This window comes from Aythya marila (assembly GCF_965140915.1).
Source record: "Aythya marila genome assembly, chromosome: 5".
In the NCBI taxonomy this organism is placed as follows: Eukaryota; Metazoa; Chordata; class Aves; order Anseriformes; family Anatidae; genus Aythya; species Aythya marila.
In genome coordinates, this window is record NC_139046.1 from 52,252,944 (window position 1) to 52,277,071 (window position 24,128).

At 44.3% G+C, this 24,128-nt stretch overlaps 1 protein-coding gene across 6 annotated transcripts in view; it reads left to right on the forward strand.

Moving 5' to 3' along the window:
• The window catches only part of TSPAN18 (tetraspanin 18), a 107,240-nt gene that overhangs the window by 77,112 nt on the left and 6,000 nt on the right, over window positions 1–24,128 (forward strand). For 5 of the 6 annotated variants that reach the window (XM_082761463.1, XM_082761465.1, XM_082761464.1 and 2 more), the window contains 4 exons: window positions 9,078–9,167; window positions 13,981–14,072; window positions 14,841–15,035; window positions 19,514–19,588. In XM_082761463.1, the coding sequence (XP_082617589.1) occupies window positions 14,010–14,072; window positions 14,841–15,035; window positions 19,514–19,588 (333 nt within the window). In that variant the 5' untranslated portion in view covers window positions 9,078–9,167; window positions 13,981–14,009. The remainder of the gene's footprint in view (window positions 1–9,077; window positions 9,168–13,980; window positions 14,073–14,840; window positions 15,036–19,513; window positions 19,589–24,128) is intronic. The other variant, XM_082761468.1, reaches the window with a different exon arrangement.

The window sequence follows — 24,128 nt, forward strand, 5'->3', positions numbered from 1 at the left end:
TCTTTAAAAAGGCAAATGCCCCAAATTTTAGCGTTTCAGTTAAAATGCCTGCTAAGCCTTCAGATGCAGTAGGAAAGAAATTGATCCTGTAAAGGGAACACAGTCGTGACATACCATTTTATTTTAGCTAGAAAAACGTGGCCTCATTTGGAGCAGAAGCTGGCTCTCTGATCAGGCCATGGTCTGGTTGCATGGCTGGGGAGGTGAAACACAGTCAACCCAAAGATATCATTATACCCATGGAGGTTAAGGGCCCTTCGCCCCAGGCAAACGCCTTTGTTTTTATAAGCTGCTACAGCTAGGATGTAAGTGGGGGTCTCTTAGCAAGGCTAAGGTAATAACCTCAGATGGTAACTTCAAACTGGCTTCATGAGCTAAATCCTGTATTTTGTGTCTTTAAAATAAAGAAGGGATGTGTGAATGAGATGACATTAAAAAAAAAAAAAATCCTGTCTCCAGAGGGATTTATTTATTTATTTTTTAATCTCTAGACTGAGCAATAGTCCAGTTGAAGGGACTGATTTTGGATTCATTGGGCCAATAGTAAAGATTAAGCAGTGGGTAAGTCATTATCCTGGGTGTTTGGTATAGGCTTAGCAGCATTACATTGATTTACAGTGTGAATCCCCCCAGTGTGTACTGATAGATTCTGTAGTTATCTGGTCACCTCTGACTTGCCTTTTTTACCAGAAGGATATGCTGGCTATTACCCCAAGATGCTTTGGAGACACCTAACTGCTTTGTAATCCTCCAAGAATAGCAGGAAAAGCAGCAGATAAGTATTAGCTGAGAAACCTGAGCAGTTTTGCCCTAGGATAATGGAAAGATAAGGTGTTACACAAGGACATGCCATCTCAACAAAAAATGAATTTCAGGAGCTGGTGTTTCCATACAGAATAGGTGAAGTGCTTAACCGAGGGCTTGCTTGGCATTCCCTTTTAAACTTTCATTCATTCTTTTTGACTCAGATTTTTTTTTTTTTTTTGATGCTTCTGAGCAAAATCAGGTTTGCCAAATGACAACTTGTATGCATGAGTCTGATGACAAAAGAAGTATCATATGTGATATATGATGCAGATAACAGTGTCAAGACAGTGCATTGCAGAAGGGAGGGGAAGTGCGGAAAGAAAGAATATCATGTAGCCTCTCAATCAAAATTTGAGCTGATGGGGAGTGGTTTTGGTTGGGTCTGGGTGAAGCAAGCCCATGCTTGTTTCACCAGCTTCAAAACTGAGGCCACCCTTAACCTCTGGGTGCTCATTCCCTGTGGGGGGCAAGTCTTTATAAAAACAGGAATTGCTGGACCAGATCTGACTCCATTCTTGCTTCTTAGGGGTGCGAAGGGAAGGCCATGTGAGCTGCTTCAAGCTGGTGTTTCAGATCATGCCTTCATCATTCGCTGGTACATTTGTAATTAATCCACCATTCTGATTTGGATTAGAAGAAGTTTTGTCTTCAGTTACTAAATCCTGAAAGGTAAAAGGCTGAGTAAAAGAAATTTCATCAGCATCCAGAGTATTTCCATGGTTAAATTTGCCGTTTCATTTTTGAAAGAGTCCTTATGACACCCTGTCAGCGCACACCGGTTCTTACGTAGAGGGATGATTGATGGTGCTTCAGGTTTTGCCCCAGGCTATTCCCAGCCTGCTTGCAAGCGATTCTGGTAGTGAAGTTTCCACTGCTGCCGTTGTGTGTTATTTAGATTAAATGGAGCTAAAAACACGCTGGCCCTGAACCACTTCACAACAAGAGATACAATCCTTTCTCCCCCTCAAAGCTTGCAAACCTTAAAACAAAGCCTGCCTGGGGAGACTCCTTGGCACTGTATTAAATATCCTTGCTGAGCAATGCTTTCTTATAATTATGGCCTTCCTAATAGGCACCGTGGGTAGTATCAACACAAAGCTATCTGTATTTCATGGTTTGACCTGCTTTAACCCCAGCCGGTCTCCTGGAGATGTAGCAAATCTCTCTTCCACACAAAGGTCTTGTCTTTCAGGCAAAGCAGAAGCGGTTACTTACAGGATGAGCTTTTTAAGAGCAGATGTGATACTTTTTGGGGGCAAAGTTCACCCCACGGGGAAGGCTGTCTGAAAGCCCCTTCATCCACTTCATCAGCACGTAGGCTGCGGTCCTTATCTGCCAAAAGGACCTGCTCCCCGCGGCTCTCCACTGAAGTTCCCCACAGATGCTTAGGAATAAGGATACTTGGGGGAAGTATATAATTGTGCCTGGTGTTCTCTTCACTACGGGGAAAAGTAGAGGCTCTTCAACACATGTAGCCCTTACTGCCTTGAGTTCCTGCCATGTGGCAGGATGCCTCCTGCCCAAAGTGGGACATGAGATGTCCGGGGCAGCAGTGTGGCAAGGACGGGGCTCCCAGCTCTCATCCCACCTGCCTGGCTGACGGGAGCTGCAGCACACATTTCTCCATGTCGAGGCGTCAGCGAAGAGGTTTAATTAGGCCCCTATTATTCCTTAATCCCTGGAAGTGCTGAAGTGTGCTGGCCTGGCCCCAATGGCAGCGGGAGCCTCCGAAGCGGAGGTGACGGTGTTGCCATGGCACTCGGAGGTGTCCAAGCCACACAGCTCCCAGCAGCATCTCCTAATTGCGGCTGTGCAGCAACAAAACAGATACGCGCAGGTTTCCATAAAGGCTATAATCAAAGGAGCATCCTTTGCTTTTTAATACGTGCTGAATGGGTTCATTTGTAAGCTTATTACGACTTCAGAGAGAGGAGCTATTAGGGCGATCATTAGCTGCCTGGGCGAATAGCAAGGAAAACCGTGACACGTTCCAGAATAACCCTTCTTTTAATGGCTGCACTTTGGGATGCATTAACAGTAACCAGCCATGCTTTCTTTCATGTTTCCCTCGCCACAAGTAAGGACAAAGGAGAAGGGGACAGTGAACTGCGCGCTTTCAAAATAAGTTCAGATGGGGAGAAAAATGAGGTGTTAAGAGAGCAGCGAATTCACTAGCATGACATTGTGTGTCTTGATGCAGTATCTGTTATCCATTGGGAAAGCAAAAGCAGCTGGGAGCCAGCCTGCAAGTCTTGGCTCGTACCTCACTTCGTCCTGCCGCTCCTGTCATCTACGTATGAGTTGTGCCGAGGGTCTTTTGTCTGCCTGGAACCTGATCGCTGCTGGAGCCGTTAGATTATACATCTTCTGAAGGCAGGGGGAGAGCGTTTAGAAACACGTATGCCAAGATTATGGGATTTATTAACTCTCGTTTATTTTCCCGTAGAACATCTGAAGCTCTGTTGTGGGCTGTGGTCGCAGTGCTCTCCCTGCTCCTTCGCCTTCTTATTTGTTCTTAATCAGAAATACCAACAGCAAAAGACATCAGATGTTTGGGTGTTCGTACCTTAATCGAGGCATGTGTGGTTGAGATCCCTCACATTGACCTGTAACACCACATTAGCTAAAATTTTGTGTCCTAGAGTGAATTACAGGTACTGATTGCAGTGAAACTAAGTTCAGATTTACGCACGCAATATGTGCTACATGCATCAGTTTGGCTATTAACAGGGGAACTTAGATCCCAGGTTTGCTGTTCTTCTTCCCTGGGCTGTTTCTCACCACCTCTGTTGCATTCAAGTTTTACTTAAAATATAGCCCCTATAGCTTGTGAGATTTATGTATTTCCTAAAGGAATAGATCACTTTGAATTGTGCAGTATAAAGAATCTCCTATTGTATGTAGCATCCGTGGCACTTTGGGATGTGTTATTCTTGTTTACAGATTTAAAAGAGGACCAGGATAACATAAATGATGCCACCACTCAGATTTCCAGTAATTTTGTTTTATTTAGAATTACTGAAATCCTTCATTTAAGATCATCTGTTTTTACAGGATGTTTTTCCTAACCTTTGCTTTTCTAAACTGACTAAACTGAATGTTTCGGTTTTGCATCTGTGTAGGCAGCTACCTGGAACAAAGAGAGATTATTTTTTATTTTTTTGTGAGATAATTAATGCACTCATAGTTCTGTTTGGGATTTTTTTAAAGCAATTATGATTATTAGTCCCCAGTGAAATGGTGTTAAAGGGCTGGTTTTGTTCCCCAACTTCAACTTAGGAAAAGGACAACAACAACAAAAAGTTGTTAACCTACTGATCTGGAGCTCTGTTCTGCGTTAAAACAGATGATAAAAGCAGGGGTTTTCAAATTGCCTTGCCCACGGGCCGTTGCCTGTGCCTCTGCACAACTGCTTTGACGCTGCTTTTCCTTGCCAAGAAGAGATCATTATCATCTTTTTGATAGGCCAAGGACCAGTGGCTCATAGTAATCCATTTTGATTGCCTCCTGACCTTAAAATCATTCGTTTTTCTCCACTGCATTGTTTCCCTCAAGCCTGAAAAGTATCAGGGAACTTCTTAAAATACTGGAAATTGTGGTCTGAGGAGGACAAGGTTGCCACAGCAACTGCCCAGCATTTCGGAGATGTGTTCCTGCATCTTTCCCAGCGATCTCAAATGCCACAAACTGCTGAGGCATTTGCTGCAAACAAAGCAAGGCTATAGAAAAAGAGTGGAAAAGAGCACCAAGGAGTCAGTTGTAAAGGTGAGATGTGTCAGGCTAAAGGAAAAAGTGTCAGGCTTTTACACTTCATGTTAAATGCCCTAACCATCTGGAGTGCCATGCGAGTGTATGGAGTGTTTCAACACTTGACAGTATCTGACGTGACAGCAGGTAATGTCACTCGGCTTGTGATGCAACTGCACGATCCACTCTGGGGGTGACATTTATTCCATCTGAGGGGAAATATTTTCAGACATAGGAGGCCAAAGTTAGCTGCCTCCCTTTTCGTATGCTAAGTAAGCTTCTTTCTGAGATAGAAGATGCCTTTCAGAGGGTGGAATTTGTCAGCCAGAAAGAATCAACCTTTTCATGGGTCTCAGTATGGACTCGGGAGCAGAGTGCTGTCCTGTGGGTCAGTCAAGAGATCTAGCGCATCCATTCCCCTTTTCGCCTTGTTTTTTCTTATTTCTTAAAATGAATTAATATTATTGTATTATCAGTGCCTATAATCTTTGGGATGTCTGCTTAGAAAGACAATCTGTACCATGTGGTTCCTTTGTACTGCGGTTAGGATGAGGGAAGGTACACCTATGAAGCTGTGTGAGGACTTTTTTTAATTTATTTTTTTTAAGGAACAGAACTTAAAAGAGTTGCAGGCTATCAGACACGTTGGTTCTGAATGCAGGATCTTCTTGTTTAGGGTGGCTGGTGTCTGTGTGTGAAAAGCCAGACATTATTTATTGAACTCAGCCTGGGAAGGAGCCAAAGAGAGCAGTTCATGTTTGGAATAGTGCTGTAAGCACAGCTCTACTAAATGAAGTGGAGTGGCTTGTGGCCTCATGCTACACTGGTACTTAAAGCATGTGCACTAGCACTTCTCCAAACGTTACAGCATTTGGGAGAATACGTTCCACTCTGGCACTTCTGAGTTTCCATTCTGAATTTTTGCATATGTGTGGGAGAGTTTATGACCATATGATTTCATGTATTCTGTGCGCACATTGTGCAAAGTTGCAAATACAAAACGTAGCTTCTGAGTGTTGTATTATTGTTCTTGTTGCAGAGCTAATGTTATTTATATGAAGCTTAAAGAGGCTCAGTCCACCCTTCTTTTTCCTTTTGTGTGTGGCTGATGTGCTCCTAGGCACATTTGCTTCGTGGCAGAAATGCGTCTTCATTAAAAAGAGACAGTCAGGAGGGGACATGGTCCAGTTGTCCAGAGTGCTTTGCTTGGCCAGAAAACTTAGGGTAGTCATAACAGCAGCTCAGATTCATGTGAACACCATCCCCAGCCTCGTGCAATTGCAGCATTATAAAAGCCGATCTGGTTATTGGTTTAAGGAATAAGATGTAGCAGGGCTTTGCTCGCTAGACTGTACTGAGGAATTACATGCTCCCAGGCAGTGCACCTTGTTCATTCCAGTGTTGCATGGTAAGACAGTCATTGTTGGTAAATGGGCCCATATTACAGTAGCATTAGCATTTTAATGCAACTAAAGAGGAGGTAGATTGACTGTAATTTAGTATCTAGTTGCATGGCCTTGTGCAGGTCCCCTCGTCGCAGCTCCGCAGGGGCCGATTGTAGCTGCACAGTGCACTTTGGGATCTAATTGGATTTACATGCGGTAATGGAGTCGTGTCACAGCAATGACTCTGCTATGTAAGCACTATGAAATTCCAGGGCAATTAGTTATTTATTTAGAAGCTGTAGTTACAGGATAACACGTGGGGCTGACAGCTTGTGCCAAGCTCCAGTTCAGGAGTAGTAAATGTTTTACCTTCTTCTGAAGCTGTTGCACAGGAATGATGTTAAACAGAGCCTGCTTCTGCGGAGACATTTCTCCTCACCCTGCAGCAGTAAAGCTGTGACCTGTTGCAGAGATCCCACAGGATGAGACTTCTGTCTTCGGCTTCTCCTCTGGCTGAATATCTGGGCTGGCACGTGTTTCTGTTTCTCTAGATCCTGCAAGTATGGTGAGCAAAGGGGTCTGGTAATAGCTAGGGGCACTCCTGAAGCAGGATACCCGTAAGCCATTCTTTGGTTGTCTTCCTGCACTGGTTGACATACAGGAGACTGGATTTCTCTCCAAAACCAGATGGATGTTTCCCCCCTCTCACACCTCCACTCCTTTCTTTCTTGCCTTGCAACCCGCTGACTACATCAGCTGCCTCTTGCCTCCCCTCTCTTTGCTCTGGCTCTCCAGCTCAGTTCCGTGCAGCGGGAGACCAGCGGGAGCCAGGAGCTGAGCTGCTTTTCCTTCATCAAAGCCTGCTCCCCACAAAGGGCTGCTCTGAAGGCAAGGAGAAGCCAGCTCTTTCCAAGGAGGCTTGCCATGGCGGAGGCAGGACGACGTGTGCCAGGCACAGCTGCCCGTCCAGCTGAGGCAGCATGGCCTGCACGAGCCAGCCCCAAGGAAGGAGGCTTGGCCTCGGCCCTAGCTCCAGCTTCCCCCACGTTTCCCCAGCGACTGCAATTAAAGGCATCAGCTTGCTCAAGTCACAATTAGGCACGGTGGTTTTGCACTTTCTGCAGTTCTCCCTAATGACAAAATTGTAGCTATTAACCGAAGAGAGTCTGTTTGGCAGGGACTTCCTCCCCTTTAGGGCCATAGAGTAAGATGGAGAATTGCTATTGTTTGGCACCAGACGTGCTCTTTCATCCCTTCTGACACAGCACCTGCTGGTACCTACTGAAGCATTTAAGCTCTTCCTCTCTGTGGTGCTGTAATTTCTTTTAAAATATTGTGACTTAAGAGGAATAATAAAAAAAAAATTCCTCTCCCACGCAGACCTTTGAGGGCTTGTATGGATGTAATTATATGCACGCGCAGTAGGAGCAGGAATCCTATCATTCTGGTTATTTTCCTAATGATAGGTTTATGTAGCACAGTGTCATTTCTGCTTTAAAGTTAGAGCCATCTTCTCATGGCAGCAGCTGTCCCAGGGCAGAGGCATCTCAGAGTAGGACAACTGAAGAAATTGTCTCTCAATTGCATGTGCAAAACACAGGACAAAGCATTCCCCACACACAAAAAATGAGAGGCAAGGGTGGGCAGTGGGCTCTGAGTGTCAGAAAGGGGCCCTCTCCTGCAGGGCAGTGACAGTGGCTCTTGTCCCAGCTGCAACCTCTGCAAGCCCTTCTCCAGAGGTTCCTGCGTCTGCTGCAGCCTTCTCTGCTGGCCCTGTGGCACCCTCTGACACCTGCACCACCAGCCTGAATGCGGTGTGGATTTGGGGCTGCCTTCCCGCACGGCATCATGAAGGGGCTGCTCGGCAGGTACCTGAAGGACTTGGCAGTGGAGATGGGGCAGTTGGCTGAGGGTGTTTGCACCCTGCAGGTTTCCCAAGGAGAGCCATCCCTGCTCGTCATTCAGAGATGTAGGTCCACCGTGATGTGACAAAGGACATAAAATAAGAGGGATTAAAGCAAAACAAAAGTTCTATGAATATTCATTAAATGTTTTATGTTGTACTAGCTTCAGCCACCTTGAAACTCTTTGTTCGCTTCCTGCCAACAACAAACGATAGACTTTTGCTCACAGAAGTCTTAATGGGAGGCAATTTTCAAAGGCGCATTCACAAATGTTTGTGGAAAACAGATGTTAAATACACCCTACCCAGAAATCACGCTGAAATTCTGGCACGCTTCTTCCATGAGGGAGCAGAGCAAGACCCAGGTGACCTATCTCATGGCTCACAGCTAAGCAGTGGCTTCAGATTATCTGCGAGCATTCAAAAACGATGTGAGGAGGATGAATTATTCTCTTGCAGGGCACAGCAACCTTACGTGAACATCGGACCCTCTGTGTGCTGATCTGTGGTCTCACCTCATCTTAGGTGAAGGCTGTCATTAGCACTGTGCAGGCAGAAATTAAAAGGGTACATCTGAGGAAATTGTTGCTGTTCGCTCAAGGGCAGCGTCGGTCTGCACCCAGGGCCCTCTGCCGGCACCGGTTTATCTCTGAGGCTTCGGGCAGGCGGTGCTGCGGCTTTGTGGCTCCTCTCTCACTGCTCCACAGGCAGTGGAAATGAGGCAGAGGGAGAGGAAATAGTTTGCTCGACTTCACGTGAGAGGTGGCAGGGAGGACGAGGGAGAGCGCCCAGCGTCTCAGGCCGTCACTCCTTACGGCTGTGCTGCGCCTCCCAAAGACACATTCCATCTCCATTCCTCTGCCTTTTCCATTTTCCCAGTAAATGGGCTGTAAAGTCACAGCAGATTAAAGTTTGTCTAAACCTCCTATAAAATATTGAAGGTGCAGCTGCTATTAATCTAGCACTGTTGTGGTATGAGGTGCGTATGCAATGGGACTATAGATTTACATGTGGTCTGTGGGCATTTAAAACACCCCAAATGTTGTTAAAGCGATTCTGAGGAATCAGATCCCTCACTGGGTATTAAAAGCTCTTCATTAGTGCTAATGTACACTAAATTAAGGTGGAAATTAGACCAAGCATATTCATCAGGATGGTTTGTTTTAATAAATTGTGTATTTAACAAAGTTGTATTTTATTCACTTCTGCAGTAATTGCATGTTTTTCTCTTACAGGACAAGCTTGGCAACAAAGAGATATATGGGACACACAGAAGATTAAAGACTAGAAAAGACACTCTGCTACAAGTCCCAAGATTTCCAAAGGTGAACCTTGTTTATGGTTCTTTCTTTCTGCGTTTCAGATGCTTTCTCTGTGTCTCTGCCAGGGCTAGTTAGATGTAGCTGTGGTGTGCAGGAGTGGGGTAAGAAGTGCACAGCTCATCTGCTGTCATGTCACCTGTGAGGTGTTCTGTGCCAAGTGATCCCTCTTCAGTCTCCCAATTCAGTCTGCCCCTATCTCTGTTCTGTCTAGAGGGGCAGACTGTGTGGAAGTCATACTCTGAGAGGGTTTTCTGGAAGGCACCAACTACTAGATAAGTTCTGTTAGCGGACTCCACTGCTTTGGTTTAAAAGAAGCTAGATACTGCTTGCAAATACTGAACATAGAACTGCTTGCCTCTGTGAAGGAAGGGAAGCAGCCTGAGCCAAGTCCCCATACCTTCAAACCAAGGGGTATGCGCCGTGTTGGTGGGGAGAACTTCGAATATATCTTCTGCTTTTACTTGGTTGTGCTATGTGTAAATACGAGAGTAAGTGTGAGTTAGCAGCATTTGCTCTTCAAGCCACTGGCTCATATTTTGTAGGAGATGCAACAGGTCTTCAAGTAAGCGGTGGGATCAGTTCAGTGGACAAGGTCATCATATATGATGAAGGCAAGGAGATACTTATGTGAGAAGAAGAAATACATGGACAATGTGATAGAAGATAAGAGATTGAAAAAGTGGTTTGTGTGAGGGTTGGACAAGGTGACCTCTAGAGGTCTCTTCCAGTCTTGGTTATGCTGTGATTTCTATCCAGTTGCAGAAACTGTGAGACTCTGATGAACCATCAAGCAAGTGCACAATGTCTGAATTGTATGTGGAAAATGGTTCACACACTTGTCTTTGTAGAGGGTAGGAGTAGTAATGGTATGGAAGAGGCAAGAATTTATACTGGTGATGATAAGGTGCTTCTGAGAGTTATGGTAGACTGCCACATCTGAGGAATGCTTTTGTTCTTTTTGCCACAAGGTAACTTGGATGCTTCTTGAACAGCTGTTGTGAAAAATATTTTCTCAGTGAGGGTGGTGAAACATTGGAAAAGGTGCCATGGAGACTGGGATATCTCAGCCCTTGGAGATGCTCAAAACTTAACAAAATGTGACCCTGAGCAGCCTGCTCTAACTTTGAAGTTGGAACGAGCCCTGGAACTGGCCCAGGTTGGAGGCAGTGGGTGTTGTACTCAATGACATCCAGAGGTCCTAGCCAACCTACATTTTTCTGTGATTTCATCGCCAAGGCAAAGGTGGAGGAGCACTTGAAGGGAAACTGCAAGTTTCAGTCCAGTGTGAAAGGGATTTGGGGGTAGAGGGAAATATCAGTGGTAGCAGGGAGAAACACGTAAGCGGTTTTCAGGAGAATGGTTGAGCAGCTGCCTTTAGATAAGAGAAGTTCAAGGTAGCTTCAAGGCGTGCAAAAATCAATGTCAGAAGGAAGGAAATAAATGGTGGTTGTAGGACAAAAAAATGCATTGCCTTGAAAAATTAGACTTTATTCCTAACTGATTAGAGCAGCTGGGGCGTGTTTCCTGGCTACACTGCTGGGGTTTTTAGCCTCCCAATCACTTTGCCGGATAAAATTCATATGAGGGGGAAAATGTTGAATAAGCTGCCTAAGAGAAAGTGGAACATTTATAGCTACATTTCAGACAAAAACAAATGCATCTTATATGTCTCACAGGTCTGAGATGGGACAAGCCAGGGAAAGCATCTGTCAGCCGCTGTCTTCTGCAGTTCTGACTGTTAATGTTTGCTTAGCATTAAATGTCTCCTGCAGAGGAGAACTTAATCTGTCACAAATTTGAGGCCTGGAGGAGGGGAGAGATGATATTTTTAAAGGGTAGATTAAGACGTATGCGTTCAGATTTTATCTCACTTGCATCAGTGTGCAGTAAGAGTAACAAAAAAAATTTGCCTTTTGTTTGTATGGATTAAAAGTGGAAGGAAAAAGCAGCTCTGTGGGTCAGGATTGTCCTTTCATGTTAGTTATTTTTTCCTTGCAGCCTGTGATCGGAGATATTTTCAGCTAATTAGTAAGGCAGCAGTTACCACAAATGGTTTAGTAATGACATTGTTTGTAAGGAACATTATTTGCATTTTGCTTGTATTGTTTGTAAATAGCGTTCGTTATATGCCCTTCCAAGTCTGGAGCACTACTACTTGTACGAACTAGATGGGAACACATTTCAGATACGCTGAAGTGGCTGAGCTCTGACTTGGAAGAGTTTTAAGTGCTGTATAAGGGGTCATATCATGACCTCAGATTGATCTGCCCTGTTTTAATCGGCGCAGTCAAAGGATCCAGATGGTGAGCTTTCATGTGCTGTTTGGGGATATGTGTGCTCAGACGAAATTGGAAGGGGTTCATCCTGCTGCTACGTGTGGATCTCTCCGAGCTGTAAGTTCCAGTACTGACAAAGACACTCAGGGCTCCCAGTTCTCAAATCAGATCAGTGGGTTGGCATTCTTTTGAACGTTTGTGTGCAGCTCTTATGATGTGAATCTCTGAGAAGCTCTATTCCAGGCTTCCCAGCCCAGTCCTCGTGCTGTCGCCGGTGACACACTTCATTTGCACATCTTGAGCTGGAAGGCTTGTGGGATCTGTGAGCCCACTAGGAGTGTTCCCGGCTTGAAGCACAGCACGGTGAGCTGGGTTACACTTATTTGTTTTGCTGTGTGAAGCATGATGATTTTAGAAATCACAAATCTGAACCCAGCAGCACCACTGCAACAATTTCTGGGCCAGGCAAACAGGGGAACCCTCACTTGTCAAAGCTGAGGGTGTATTTGTTTCTGCTGCTCCCAGGTCACTGAGGCTGCATGACCCTGCCAGCCCTGGCAGTGATGTTTTCAGGACCTGACTACTGCTCAGTAGATTTAGAGTCTTCCTTCCCAGCTCACGCCTAGAAAACATTTTAACATACCAAGTAGCTGCATGTGAAGGAGTAATGCAAGGAATTGTAGCTTAGGTTTGTCTTTGAAAAGAAGAGGAGGCCTGTGCTCAGCTAGTGTGAATCAGAGCTGTTCAAGGAAGCCTGCTCGTCTTGCAGAGGAAGCAGACCCCAACGTGGAAGGTAAAATAAGGCAGGAATGTGATTTATCTACACTGTAAAGCAGCAGGACAGGGCCGGACTCAGGAGTTGCTGCTTCTTGGCCTGTTTTTCCTGTGGGTGCCTGTGCAGTGAGATGAGCATGCCTGATGCAAAGCGGCACAGTACAACTGAACTGGTTTCCTTTTTATCATTTTTTTGCCTAGGATAACTATGATATAGGTCATATGGGTGGGTGCTCAAGGCAGCAGGACTCAGAAGCTTCTCTGAGAACTTTCAGGCAGTGGCTGACAGAGTGGGATTTTGCTATCCTGTGTTCCACTGGGGCATAACTTTTTGTGTGTGATGATGGGAACGTGTGAGTGCCACTATTCTGGGGCTTTTCGAGTACCAGTATTCTCTTCATTTGTTCATCGTCTTGTATCCTCTCTACCATAGCTTCCAAGTTCATGGGTCAGTGAAACTTGGAGGTTCACCTTTCACGTTAAAATGAAAAATTCCCTCCCCAGCTCCTTTCCCTTCTGTTCCTCCAGATCTCCTCTCTCTGTAAGATTGGCAGACATGGCTTTAAACACCCTCAGGAAGCTGTGGGCATCTCCTGCAGGCCCACCAAAGAGCTCTGCACCCCATTCCACCTCCTGTGTTCACAGCAGCGGCTGTGAGTCTCTCTGGGCAGAACAGTTGGGTACAGGAGCTCCTACATCACACCACTCATGCCTCTCCCTGTTTTGCCACTAGGAAAGAACTGTGTTGATTTTTAAAGTAAATCAAAGAAGTCTGGCAAACACAGACACACTACGGATCTGGCTGTTCACCTCAGCAGCCCCTGGCTGGGAGCGCTGCCTGCCCTGGGTTTTCTCAGCCTCTTGGCTAAAGCAGAGCGTGGCTGCAGAGGGAAGGACCGCACGGGGCTTGACAGCACTCCTTCATTTTGTGGATTAACAAGAGCAATGAAGGAAGAGTTTTATTTCTGAGCTGGTGAAAACCTTGTATAATTTCTGGTTTATTCTTTCGAGTGGATTGAGTATACTTTGCTAACATCATATAATTGGGTGTAGGTCTGTTTTGGGAAAGGCATTTGCTGTGGCCAAGGGGGAAGAGATAGGTTAAGAAGCATGAAGGCTTTCGGAGGGCTTCTCTAGAGAGCTTAGCAAAATTGTGCCTCTGTGTTTGCATATGTGAGCATCCATCTGTGCAAGGTGCAGTGACTGCATTAGCTTCTGTTTCAGTGAAAGTTTTACTATTTTATGTATTCGTTTGTCTGTCCCTGTAGGGTGCTTGGTGATATAATTGCATATTGGGAGACACAGTCAATTCATTTAACAGCAAGCTTTTGGGGGCAGAAATTTTCTTCTAATGTTGCCTCACCTAGTGAAAATGTGTCGCTGCTCTTCCATTACAAGTACTGTCCTAAGCAGTTTGTGGTCTAATGCAGGCGTATCAAGATGCAAAAATGACTTTTTTTTTCCCCCCTGTGATTAAAAGCTTCCCAGCCCAGCTCCTCTAACCATCTAAATGTTTCCCCTGAAACATTTTTCTGCTCTTTCTTCTGTTGCAACCTTCCTCTTCCCATCTGCATTCTCCTCTACACCTGGAAGAATGCAAAGGGAATTAGCAGTGAACTTTATCTTTTATTAACCTGTGCTATGGTACTGTGTTCAGCTAAGAAATGAGCCCTTCTGTACAATGAACTCCACAGGGTCTGGGGGGAATACAAATGGAAATTATCCTGTGTCATTCAGCGTGCTAAGGGAACTCTGGTGTTTTGCAGGAAGAATTGGATCAAGCAGCCTGAAGACCATGGAGGGAGACTGTCTGAGCTGCATGAAGTACCTGATGTTTCTTTTCAATTTCTTTATATTCGTAAGTATTTGGAATCAACTTTCTGTCCTGCATCCTCGTGTTTCCAGCAGCCTGCTACTCCCCAGCAGAACACGCTGTAATTTGGTAAAGTTGCCAGAAGATGCCCTCAGCTTTGCACTAGCAATCACCAAGGTGTTTTGTTTTTTTTTTTTATGGCAGCCAAAGATGCTCAGGCATTCAGCAAGGCAGCACAGCGGTCACTGTTGTCTGAGTTATGTCCATCCTTGGCAAGGGAAACCAGTGGGAAAGCTGTAACTACTGGTGTACGTGGTCTAACCTTGAATGACAGAAGAGGTTTTGACTAGGAAACAGCCATTATCCTACCACATGTAGAGTTGTTTTTGGTGACCCGTGTTGCTGCTGCCTTTGGCAATAAGGGTGGGAGCGCCCAGCCACCCTGCCCAGAGTGGGGGCAAGGCGACCCCTGTGTCGGGGAAGGTTCTCGTGTGCTGCTTCACTTGTCTGTCCCCTGCAGACGTGGCAGCAACCTGAGATGCAATCTTTCAGAATTAGGCAGGGAATCAACAGTTGGTAGAGTGAAGTGTCGAGAAAGAAATGTGCTTTTACTGCAAATGTTTCATTTAATGAGCAAGAGACAGTAGGAGCATCATGTCAGCAATCACCTGCTCAGCAGATAATGCGTGTCACAGAGAAACACAGATTCTCCAGAACACCTCTGATCAAAAGATACTACTGAACCCAGTCTTCCCGCAGCAGTTGCTTATGTTGACCTATCCCCCTCTCTCCCTTCTTGTTGTTCCATGACAGCTGGGAGGAGCCTGCCTGCTGGGAGTTGGGATCTGGGTCATTGTGGATCCAACAGGTTTTCGAGAGATAGTGGCTGCCAACCCTCTGCTCTTCACCGGAGCGTACATCATGCTGGCCATGGGAGCGATGCTCTTCCTGCTGGGTTTCCTTGGCTGCTGCGGCGCCATCCGTGAGAACAAATGCCTCCTGCTTTTTGTAAGTGTCCTTGCACCTTCTGCTGGCCTTTTGGTGTTTCCCAGGAGCGGCGGAGACTTTTTCATTGAATAGATGATGCTGTGATAAGTGCGTGAATGGATGTCCATTATTGTAGCCGTTATTGCCTTAGGTATTAAATAAACTTAGGGCATTTTTACTAGTGAGGCAGAGAATTTGCTTCTTCCCTGCACCAGGCTTGAGTCCAGTGAGTGCGGAGTCTGGGAGCATCTACTTTGCTCCTAAAATGAACCACATTTGTTATTTTCAGGCAAATTTCCCTTTGAATGATAGGGTTAAATTTCAGCCCATGTGGTCATCAGGTAATATTTGCAAAGAGCTAGCCACTAAAATAAGTCTTTTTTGACCTCTGCCATAAATTCTGATACTGCAGGGTTTCCAGCCATTATCTCTTAGCTGAAGACATTGCCAATTATGTGTCAAAACACAAAGCTCTATAGTTTTATTTCTCACTTCTGTCAAATGTGACCTTTTGTTTCTCCCTCTGAGTCTGTTGGTTTGTTTTTATTTATGTTTGTTTAAGTCTCCCTCTTACAGTGTTTTGTTATGATTGTATCTTGCACAGCTGCTTCACAGTGTGAAACAGGCTTGTCTCTTAACAGAATAGGAAAGTCCACTTTTTTAAAAAAGAGAAACTTTTTTTTTTCTTCGAGGTCAGCCTGGCTCCACTGAGATTAATTCTTTCTGGCATTTTGCTCACCCACCCTTTGAATTCATGACCTGCACACGAGAGCCTTTCTCTAGAAGCCATTGTGGGTTTGATCTGTGGTAACTCATCTCAGAAGTAAATCAGAAAACTAAATATATCACCTGTGAAGTCAGGGAAATCTGCCTAAAGGAATCTCATAAAATGTGAAGAGTCAGGCCCAATGAGCCTGACGTTACTCCAGAGCCTGTCCCAATCAGATTAAAAACTAGCAGTTATGTTTAAGTATTGAATATGTTTAAGTATGAGAAATACTGATTGAAAATGAATGGGGAAAAAATTATTTTCAGTTTGGACCATGTAAGCTGCATACAGATTGAGGAATCTGGCTAGAAAAGGGGCTTCTGAGCCATGCGCTTTCCTGACTTAGCATCGCTGGAGTCAGTAGCGTTACACCACAGTTTGAGTGTTCCTCCAGGTGTTTTAGTTATATTCCAGTAAACTCAATTTTGTGGTTATTACTTTTCTGACTCATAGAAGTAATTCCGAGCCCTGCTGCTTTATTTATTTATTTATGTTTTTATTTTATACTTGGGATGTGAGAAATATGTGGGCTGGAAGTAATGCCTGGGACTAGAAGGAACTCTAAAAATAATCACTGGATGAGGAATTGGTATTCCAGCCTGAGCAGGGCTTCTGGTGTAGAAGTCAACTCTTGTAACCTGCCATCCCGTGTCCAGTAGCAGCAAAGCACTTGTACAAAAACCTGTGCTGATACCAAATGAGGAGAAATATTTTGCTCATTTCTGCTTTTTTGGGACCACACCAGCTAACCTTAAAAAGCATGAAAGATCTGTGAAAGCAGAAGTCTGATGGGAGTAAGTTTCAGGCGTCGGAAAGGCAAACCATTCATGAGAGTATGCCAGCGAGACTGGAAATACCGTTGCGGAACTGAGAGTGTTAGGCTTCAGAGGTGGTGCTTGGGGAGAAGTTGCCTGATCAAATCAAGTCCGCTTACAAAGTTGTTAAAGAATTGATGAGCCAGAGCTGCTCAAGTGAGATTTCACAGTGATGCATAATGTATATCTGAAGCTTTCAGTCTAAATGTAAATAGAGGATAGAAGGGACGAGACAGATGCACACATGCATGTTCTCTAAGTTCTGGCTTCTGTATTTGCAAGGCCATTTATTTTACCTTAAGCTGCTTGTCTTTTGAGGAAAAAACAACACCTCACCACCACCACCACTGAAAAATCACTGTGGAGCCTAGCGTGTTGCCTTAACCACAAGGCGGTGAAGTGTTTCTAGATTTCCCAGCATTTGAACCTGACTCACAAAAAGCAACAAGCATTGTGCTCTAAACTGAAGATTGAGTGAATTCTGAATTGCCCTAAAGACCCTATGGCTGCAAAACAACACCATAAAAATCAGAATCCAGAATGCTGATGAATGTACAAAAAATAATGTGCAAATAATGTCATTTTGACACAATTGCATTCAAGTCTGCAACAAGAGAAGTCTGTGTTAGCTTGATTTGTCTTAGTTGTGAGTGCAAATGTCCTGTTTTGCACTCTTATAAAACAGATGCAGTAGTCACTTTTCAGCATGAAAATGTGTCCTTTGGATTAAAGGACAGTGGCAGCTCTTTCCAGAACAGCATTGCTGAAACTGGAATGGCAGATGTGTTGTGAAAAACAAATGTGAAATGCTGATTTGTAGAAATTTCTGACAAATGGAGAGGCATCACCAGGAGCTGAGGCGAGGTTTTTGACCAAAATGGGAGACAGCACTTCCAAGGATGTTCAGGCCCTCACCTTGGATGAAGAGGGTACCTGTATTCAGGGTCTCAGCACCTGAATTTGAACGTGAGGCTGCAGTGTCCCATACACTGCACTGACCAAGTGGTTGTTTAGTGCTCTCATATATCAGTAATTGCTTAATTTAATTCTGGGAGGCAAAACATAATAAGCAGATACAGCCCTTCCTTAAAATGCAGAATGAGAGCAAGTTCTGAAACACTGATGATCCATCTCCTTTTTCTCATCAGCCCTAATGGCTGCTCATGTTTTTTCTACAATAACTATTTCAAATCTGTAATGGTAATGCAGACTACACAATGTAAGTGTAAATCAGTTTGGGAATGATAATGAAGCTTATCAGACAGAATCTGGGAATTGGCTGCTTCCACTTCTGCACAGACCTGTGCTGGAGCTCGGGTGAATGTGTGTCTCCTAGTAATCAGTAAATGAAATGCAATTAGCAAGGTGATGGGATTAATCACTTGATCACCACCTTAGACCTCTTAGTGACTATGCTGAGATCCCTTGATGGGTGATGATGTGGATTTGCAAAGCGTGGTTCATCCTCATCACTTGTTCTTTGCCCTCCTATGGTGAAATTAAAAACAAAACAGTCTCTGAGCAGGAAAAAAAAGAAGCCACATGTACAACTCTAGCAGTAAGAATAAATTATAGTTAACTAGTTCAGCAAATCAAGCCACGGTGTTCTGTTAGCAGGCTGAAGTCCCTGTCCATCTGACTCGTCTTGTTTGTCATTTGAGCCTGGGAACCTTTTCTTTTGTTTCCATTGCAGAGGCAGGAAGACAAATGGGACAGGGTAATGTGTGCATTTTTCCAGTGGGGAAAAATCACTTACAGCTCTGATAATTGACACCAAAAGAACATTTTCATGTTTCAATTAGGTGGTCTGAATTTTCTCTCCGTTACCAAAATACATGGTGCACAGCATTCCAGACATCGTTTATAAATCATTGCTTGGGGATCTTAATAGTACTTCTGGCCCCATCTGCCTTCCTTCTGTTTAAGAAGGACCTTCAATAGCCTTCTTATACAGAAAAATAAAAGAAAAATAAAATAAAAAATCAGAAGTTGTACTTCAAGTTGTGGGCCAGCTTTCTGTGCTGCCTCTAGGCAGGAGGTCGCAGCGTTCATCCTGGGCAGGAAACTCCGCAGCGCCTGAGGGATCTTAGCAAAAAAGGTCCTGGGGACACTTTCCTCCCAGCACAGCATCAGTCTCTGTGTGGATGAGTTCTCGTAGGTCTGATTTAATTCTGTGGGGTGCATGAGGAAGGCACGGTGAATTGTTTTGGCCTGGTAACAGGAGAACAGCAACTGAGTGACTGGTGTACCTAACTCAGTGCAACCCCATCGTGTGGAGGGGGATGCTGTTAACCAAGGCTGATTTTCTCCTGAAATGGAGAATGCTCCAAAAAGGGTCCAGTTTTTCGTCATAGGTGTAACTATTTCGGTAACTGCCTCCTTCACATGAAATGAGCTGTGGTTATATTACAGGAGAGCTGTTTATGTTGTGGTGAGCAGGGCTGTGTGTGTAGGGGTGCATGTGTGATGGGCTACCTGCATCAATTCCCCCCACTGTGTCAGGACAGCTTAACCCTATATGAGCATCTACACAATCACATAACTTTTTCTATTAAAATAGGCTTTCCTGTTTTATCCTGGTGAAGATTTATCAGGGGATGATAAGGATCCTTAGCAGATAAGCCTTATCTGCTGTACCCATTAGAACAAGCCAAAACATGCTGTGAGCTCCCATGTCCTGTGATACGATCAGAGGAGGGGCTACGACTGCCCCAGGTTATAGTCTCGTAGTCTTGTTTGTGTGTGTTTGTTTGTTCTTGTTGTTTTGTTTTGTTTTGTTTTTTAATTGGTAGGAAAATAAATTTCCTCAGTTATATTTTCCATGTCTTTGGTGACTTGCAAACCTTGTGTTCCTAATGCCTATTGCGTGCACATAATGGTATGTCTCTTTTTTTCCTCTATCTTCTCTCCTGTAGTTCTTCATGTTTATTTTGTTAATCTTCCTGGCGGAGCTCTCAGCTGCAATCCTGGCTTTTATCTTCAGAGAAAATGTAAGTATCCTATGGTGGGTAAAATATGAACCTCAGTGGGATTGTACCCAGCTGGAGTGTGGTGTTCAGATGGTGGCTGATAGTGACTGTTTGTTTCAAATGCCAAGAAACCTGCTTCATTACTATCTTCAGGCTGCAGAACTGCCAGCAAGCCAGAGAATGCTAACTAGTTTGGCATGTGCAAGGTGGATGGTTTATGTACAAAAGATATATATGCTGGGGGACCACTTAAGTCCTGGAGTTTTCAGTCTTCTCGGTTCTTTCACAGCCAAACCAAGTGCATGTTCCATCAGGGAGAAGCTTTATAATAAAGTCACACTAAGGTTAAAAGCACTGTTTTCTTTTTTCAATATAGCATATGTTTAATATTAATATTAACGGTGAAACCTCCCGTTTCCCCAGCAGAGCCAATGCTTGCTCTGTCTGCTGTGCTAAAAACTCTCTTGTGCATCTTTTAATATTTGTTTTGAATTTTCATCTTCTGATACTTGCCAGATTCCTCTCAATGCTGCTTGTAAGACACGCCCCCTAGCCTGCTCTGACCAAATCTCCCCATGTCCTTTTTTGAGTCCCATCAATGGTTCTCTTGCATGTTGCCTTGCTTACAAATTTCGAATCCTTCTCTCCACAGCTTTATATGGTGTAGCCTTTCTCTGCACTGCTCCTGTGCATATTATTATATGCCCATCATCCCCCCCATGCTAGGAGTAAGCGTTGCCTCATTGTTTCCCAAACCTGCAAGAGTCTCTGCATTTTTCCACATCCCCACATGCACAAAGAAGAGCCTGACTGAAGTAGGTTCGTCCTTCTCAAGGCAGCCCACCTTTGAAATACGACTCTGAGTGATGGCAGTGACAAAACATCAGCTAGTGATGGTGGTCACTAGTTAGTGACTGTTAGTTTTTATCTTGTTTGTTTGGCATCTGCCAGCAGTAAGAGAACTTACAGCGCATTTCCTGTATTGATTGTCACAGAGGTGTAGCATGAGCAAGTAAGGACCTTTTAAAATGATGATCAGATTTTCATTTTCTTGAGCCAGGATATACTTTTAGTTTTATTCACATTAAGAGATTTTGGTAAGCAAAGAATCAATACTTAAAAAGCTCACGGCAAAACAGTGCAGTGTTTGTACGGTAGGATAGTCCGGGGAGAGGTAGTGGGAGCATTTTTTTTCCCCTGTATAAGCCGGTGGTCTTTTGTCTTTGCCTTGGATTTGAACAGTGGGGAAAAAAAAACTCACTTTGTACACAGTGTGGGCGCCCCATTACAGCCTAGGCTTTGAGACCATGCCTTTGTGGGAATAGCTGCAGCTCTGTAAATAGGCTGCAGCCCGGGGGGTCTGGTGTGTTCTGGTCATTACAACTCTGCTGTTAGGAGCTCTGAGGGAATTCCTTTGGTACGGCACAAGCAGCAGACCGCACACATAGAAACGCCTCGCACCCGTGTGCTTCCCGGCAGGCCCAGGTACGATCTTCACAGAGGGGAGATAACACACTGCCCGGTGAGCCAGGTTTGTGGGGAGCTTAGGAGAGGCACAAGGAACAAAGTTTGTCATGTGTGTGGGATGGCTGTGCCTTCTTCCCTCAGCCATTAGAGTCCTGCAGAGCATCAGGATCTGCCATTCCTTGGCAGCCATGGGATGCGCGGGGATGTGGCACTCGCCAGATAAGATCGCAGTGGTTATTCTAGACTTCTGTGACATCTGGTGATGGTTTGTGAGGCAAAACTTGCAAGGGAGCAAGCTATTCTGCTGTCTCTCCTGAGCTTGTCTCGTTTGCATCACCAGCTTCCCACTCCGTCAGAATGACTGACAGAAGAGGCAGAAATGGGAAGAAATGAAGGGTGTCAGGATCCCAACATAGCTGCAGATAGCTCTACGCAGAAGATAAACTCAGTCTGAAAATTCTTGTTGTTCGTCCGCTCTTAGGGTTTCTTCTGAACAAAAAACTTGTTTTGCTGTTGCTGTATGTTTTGGTGGTAGCTCCTCTGGCTGGGTAACTACTTGCAGCTAATTTTGCTGTTATCTGTGGGTTAGCCAGATGGCTGGGCAGAATGCCCGTGGGGTGATCTCCCAGTGACCCTGTGTCAGGAAGAAGTCTTCACAGTAGTCATTTAAGGTCAGGTTCAGATGTGCTTTTCTCTTCCCTGTGAAACAAGAAGTTACTTTCAAGGCTTGCAGTGGTAAGAGCACATTTGGGCAACCAACATTTCCTGGAGGCCTACCAGGTTCAGTGATGGTCGTTGAATCAGTACCTATGGCTGTAGCCACGCTGGGTGTAGAAAATCAGACACAAGAAAAGGGCAAGCTCTATCTGCTCGCTTTCCAGATAATGTTTGGTGCAGTTTTCTCTTGTATGGTTTTACATGCAAACCAGCTCCCCAGCACGCAGCAGAGTTAAATTATTAATAGCTGTGGGAGTAAAAGAAATTTTAGACGCAGAAGGAAGGGAGAAAAGAGATATTTGCTGTTGAGATTGGCTGTGAGAGGAAGCGTCAGTGAAGCACAGTGTGGTGGTGACTTAGATGTTGAACTTAGTGATATGGTTTAGTGGAGGACTTGTTAGTGTTAGGTCAGAGGTTGGACTCAATCTTGAGGTCTCTTCCAACCTAGACAATTCTGTGATTCTGTGACTTCGTTCACTGGTGGTCACTTCATGCTCTGGTGTGTAAACATACGCGCTGTTTCTGTACAGGAGATGTTCTCCCCTGATCAGCTAGGAAGGAACACGACTGAATGGCTCTTTATTGCTTGCGGCTGTGGCTGATGTATCTGCTTTGTCAGAAGCGTGTTTGGAAGATGTCATTTTATTACTAGGTCCTTTTCTCCCTTCTGAGCAGTGCTTGCACAGTACTCCAGTGTGCACAGCCTTGGCTTCAGCAACAGGGGGACCATGGATATGCGTGTAGGACTGTCTTACTGACTGCTGTCCTCCTTTGTCAGCAATTTTTTAACAGAATAAAGACACTTCTGCTGATCGATTTTTAACGTTTTTCTGAACTTCAGATGTTCAGGACAAACAGTTTAAGAACAATGAAATGGAATCAGTTATTTTCCTGGCAGACTTACCCTTCCAGCACTAGGCTTTGTTTTGGGCCAAGTCTCGTAAAAATCTCACACAAACTCTGAACAATTTCCTCTGGGATTGCTGCTGTCAAAATAAAGGTTTCACTTTATATTTAAATGACTCTTTTGTTTTAGACCCGGCCAAAGGCAGCCGGCTGGGATTATTACCAACTGTAATATCAGTTTCAAAGTCTGTGCTTCAGAAACAGACAAGCATCAGAAAAATGTGCTGCTGTCTCTGCAGGCAAGGATGCTGGGTGGGTAAAGTATGCAGAGAGGGAAGGAAAGGAGAAGACTGAGGGCATGTTTCTGCATCTTCAAGCCTAGCCTCCCCTTACTGCACCGAATTCCCAAAGGAAAATGCCAGTCCTCTATGATCCTCTGGTATTTGAATATTTTGGAAGCAAAAAACCATGAGTTAAAAGTGATTTAGGAACTCAGATTTTATGAGACAATCTCATTAAAAGGTAGTGAGACTTAGCTCCCTATGCCATGCAAGTTGTCGTGACAAAGTTTTACCCAGTGTCTATGTAGTCATTAAGTTTTGCCTTAGTTTGTATCTGTAAAAGAGAAAACAATATTAAGTGGTGTTCTGGGTCTTTTAAAGAATGACCACAGCCTTCTTGGCTTTCCTTAAGTTTTGTGATATAGTTACAAAGAGAACAGCCAAGCTTGTGCTTGTGCTTTTGTGCCCACCCCATACATCTCATGCATATGTATGTGTATGTGTGGTATTTCACGTTGCATATCAAGAACCTGAAACCAACTCATTGCAGATGCACTAACACATACTGCTACACTGTGTGAACAACAGGAAAAAGGAAAAAGAAAAAAAAAAAAAAAAGGAAAGAAAAGATAAAAAAACCCCTCTCTCTTGAGCAGCTTAATTCCCAATCCTGCATGGGTGTAACACTGAGGCTTTGCGCTGGCATAGAGATGGTGTCTGTGTGGATCAACTCGGAAGGTATTTTAGCCAGGGGCCCACACAAGTCAAGGCCTATTGGGAGCCTGAAAAGGGGATTCCTTGAAGTTTTCATCCTGAAGTGATAGAAAGGGCCCAAGATTGAATCAAAGTATTCAGTTTAACGAGACTATTAAGTTTGAATATTTACTAGTCCCCTGGAGAGTGATCCTACATAAATGTAATTTCAAGGTGTCTAACTTTTTGAGGAGAGTCTGAGCAGAAATGTTGGCTTGGTTTTTCTATTTTACTATAAATGTAAACAGGAGTAAATGAAATTCCATTAGTTTTTATTGTTGACCTTAGGAAAAAAAAAAAGTTTAAATTATATAAACACTGGAAATATAAAAAGGGGATTTCTTTTTCTTCACATGTGTGGGTGAGTTTAGATCTAAGGCATTGTCAGGGAAACGGTCTTTTTTTTTCTGATTTGTAAGTTGACTTGAACATTTCATATTCATTCCATGTGTTTTAATTCATTTTCATTCCCAGCAAGTTTGGTATTAGGGCTTGAT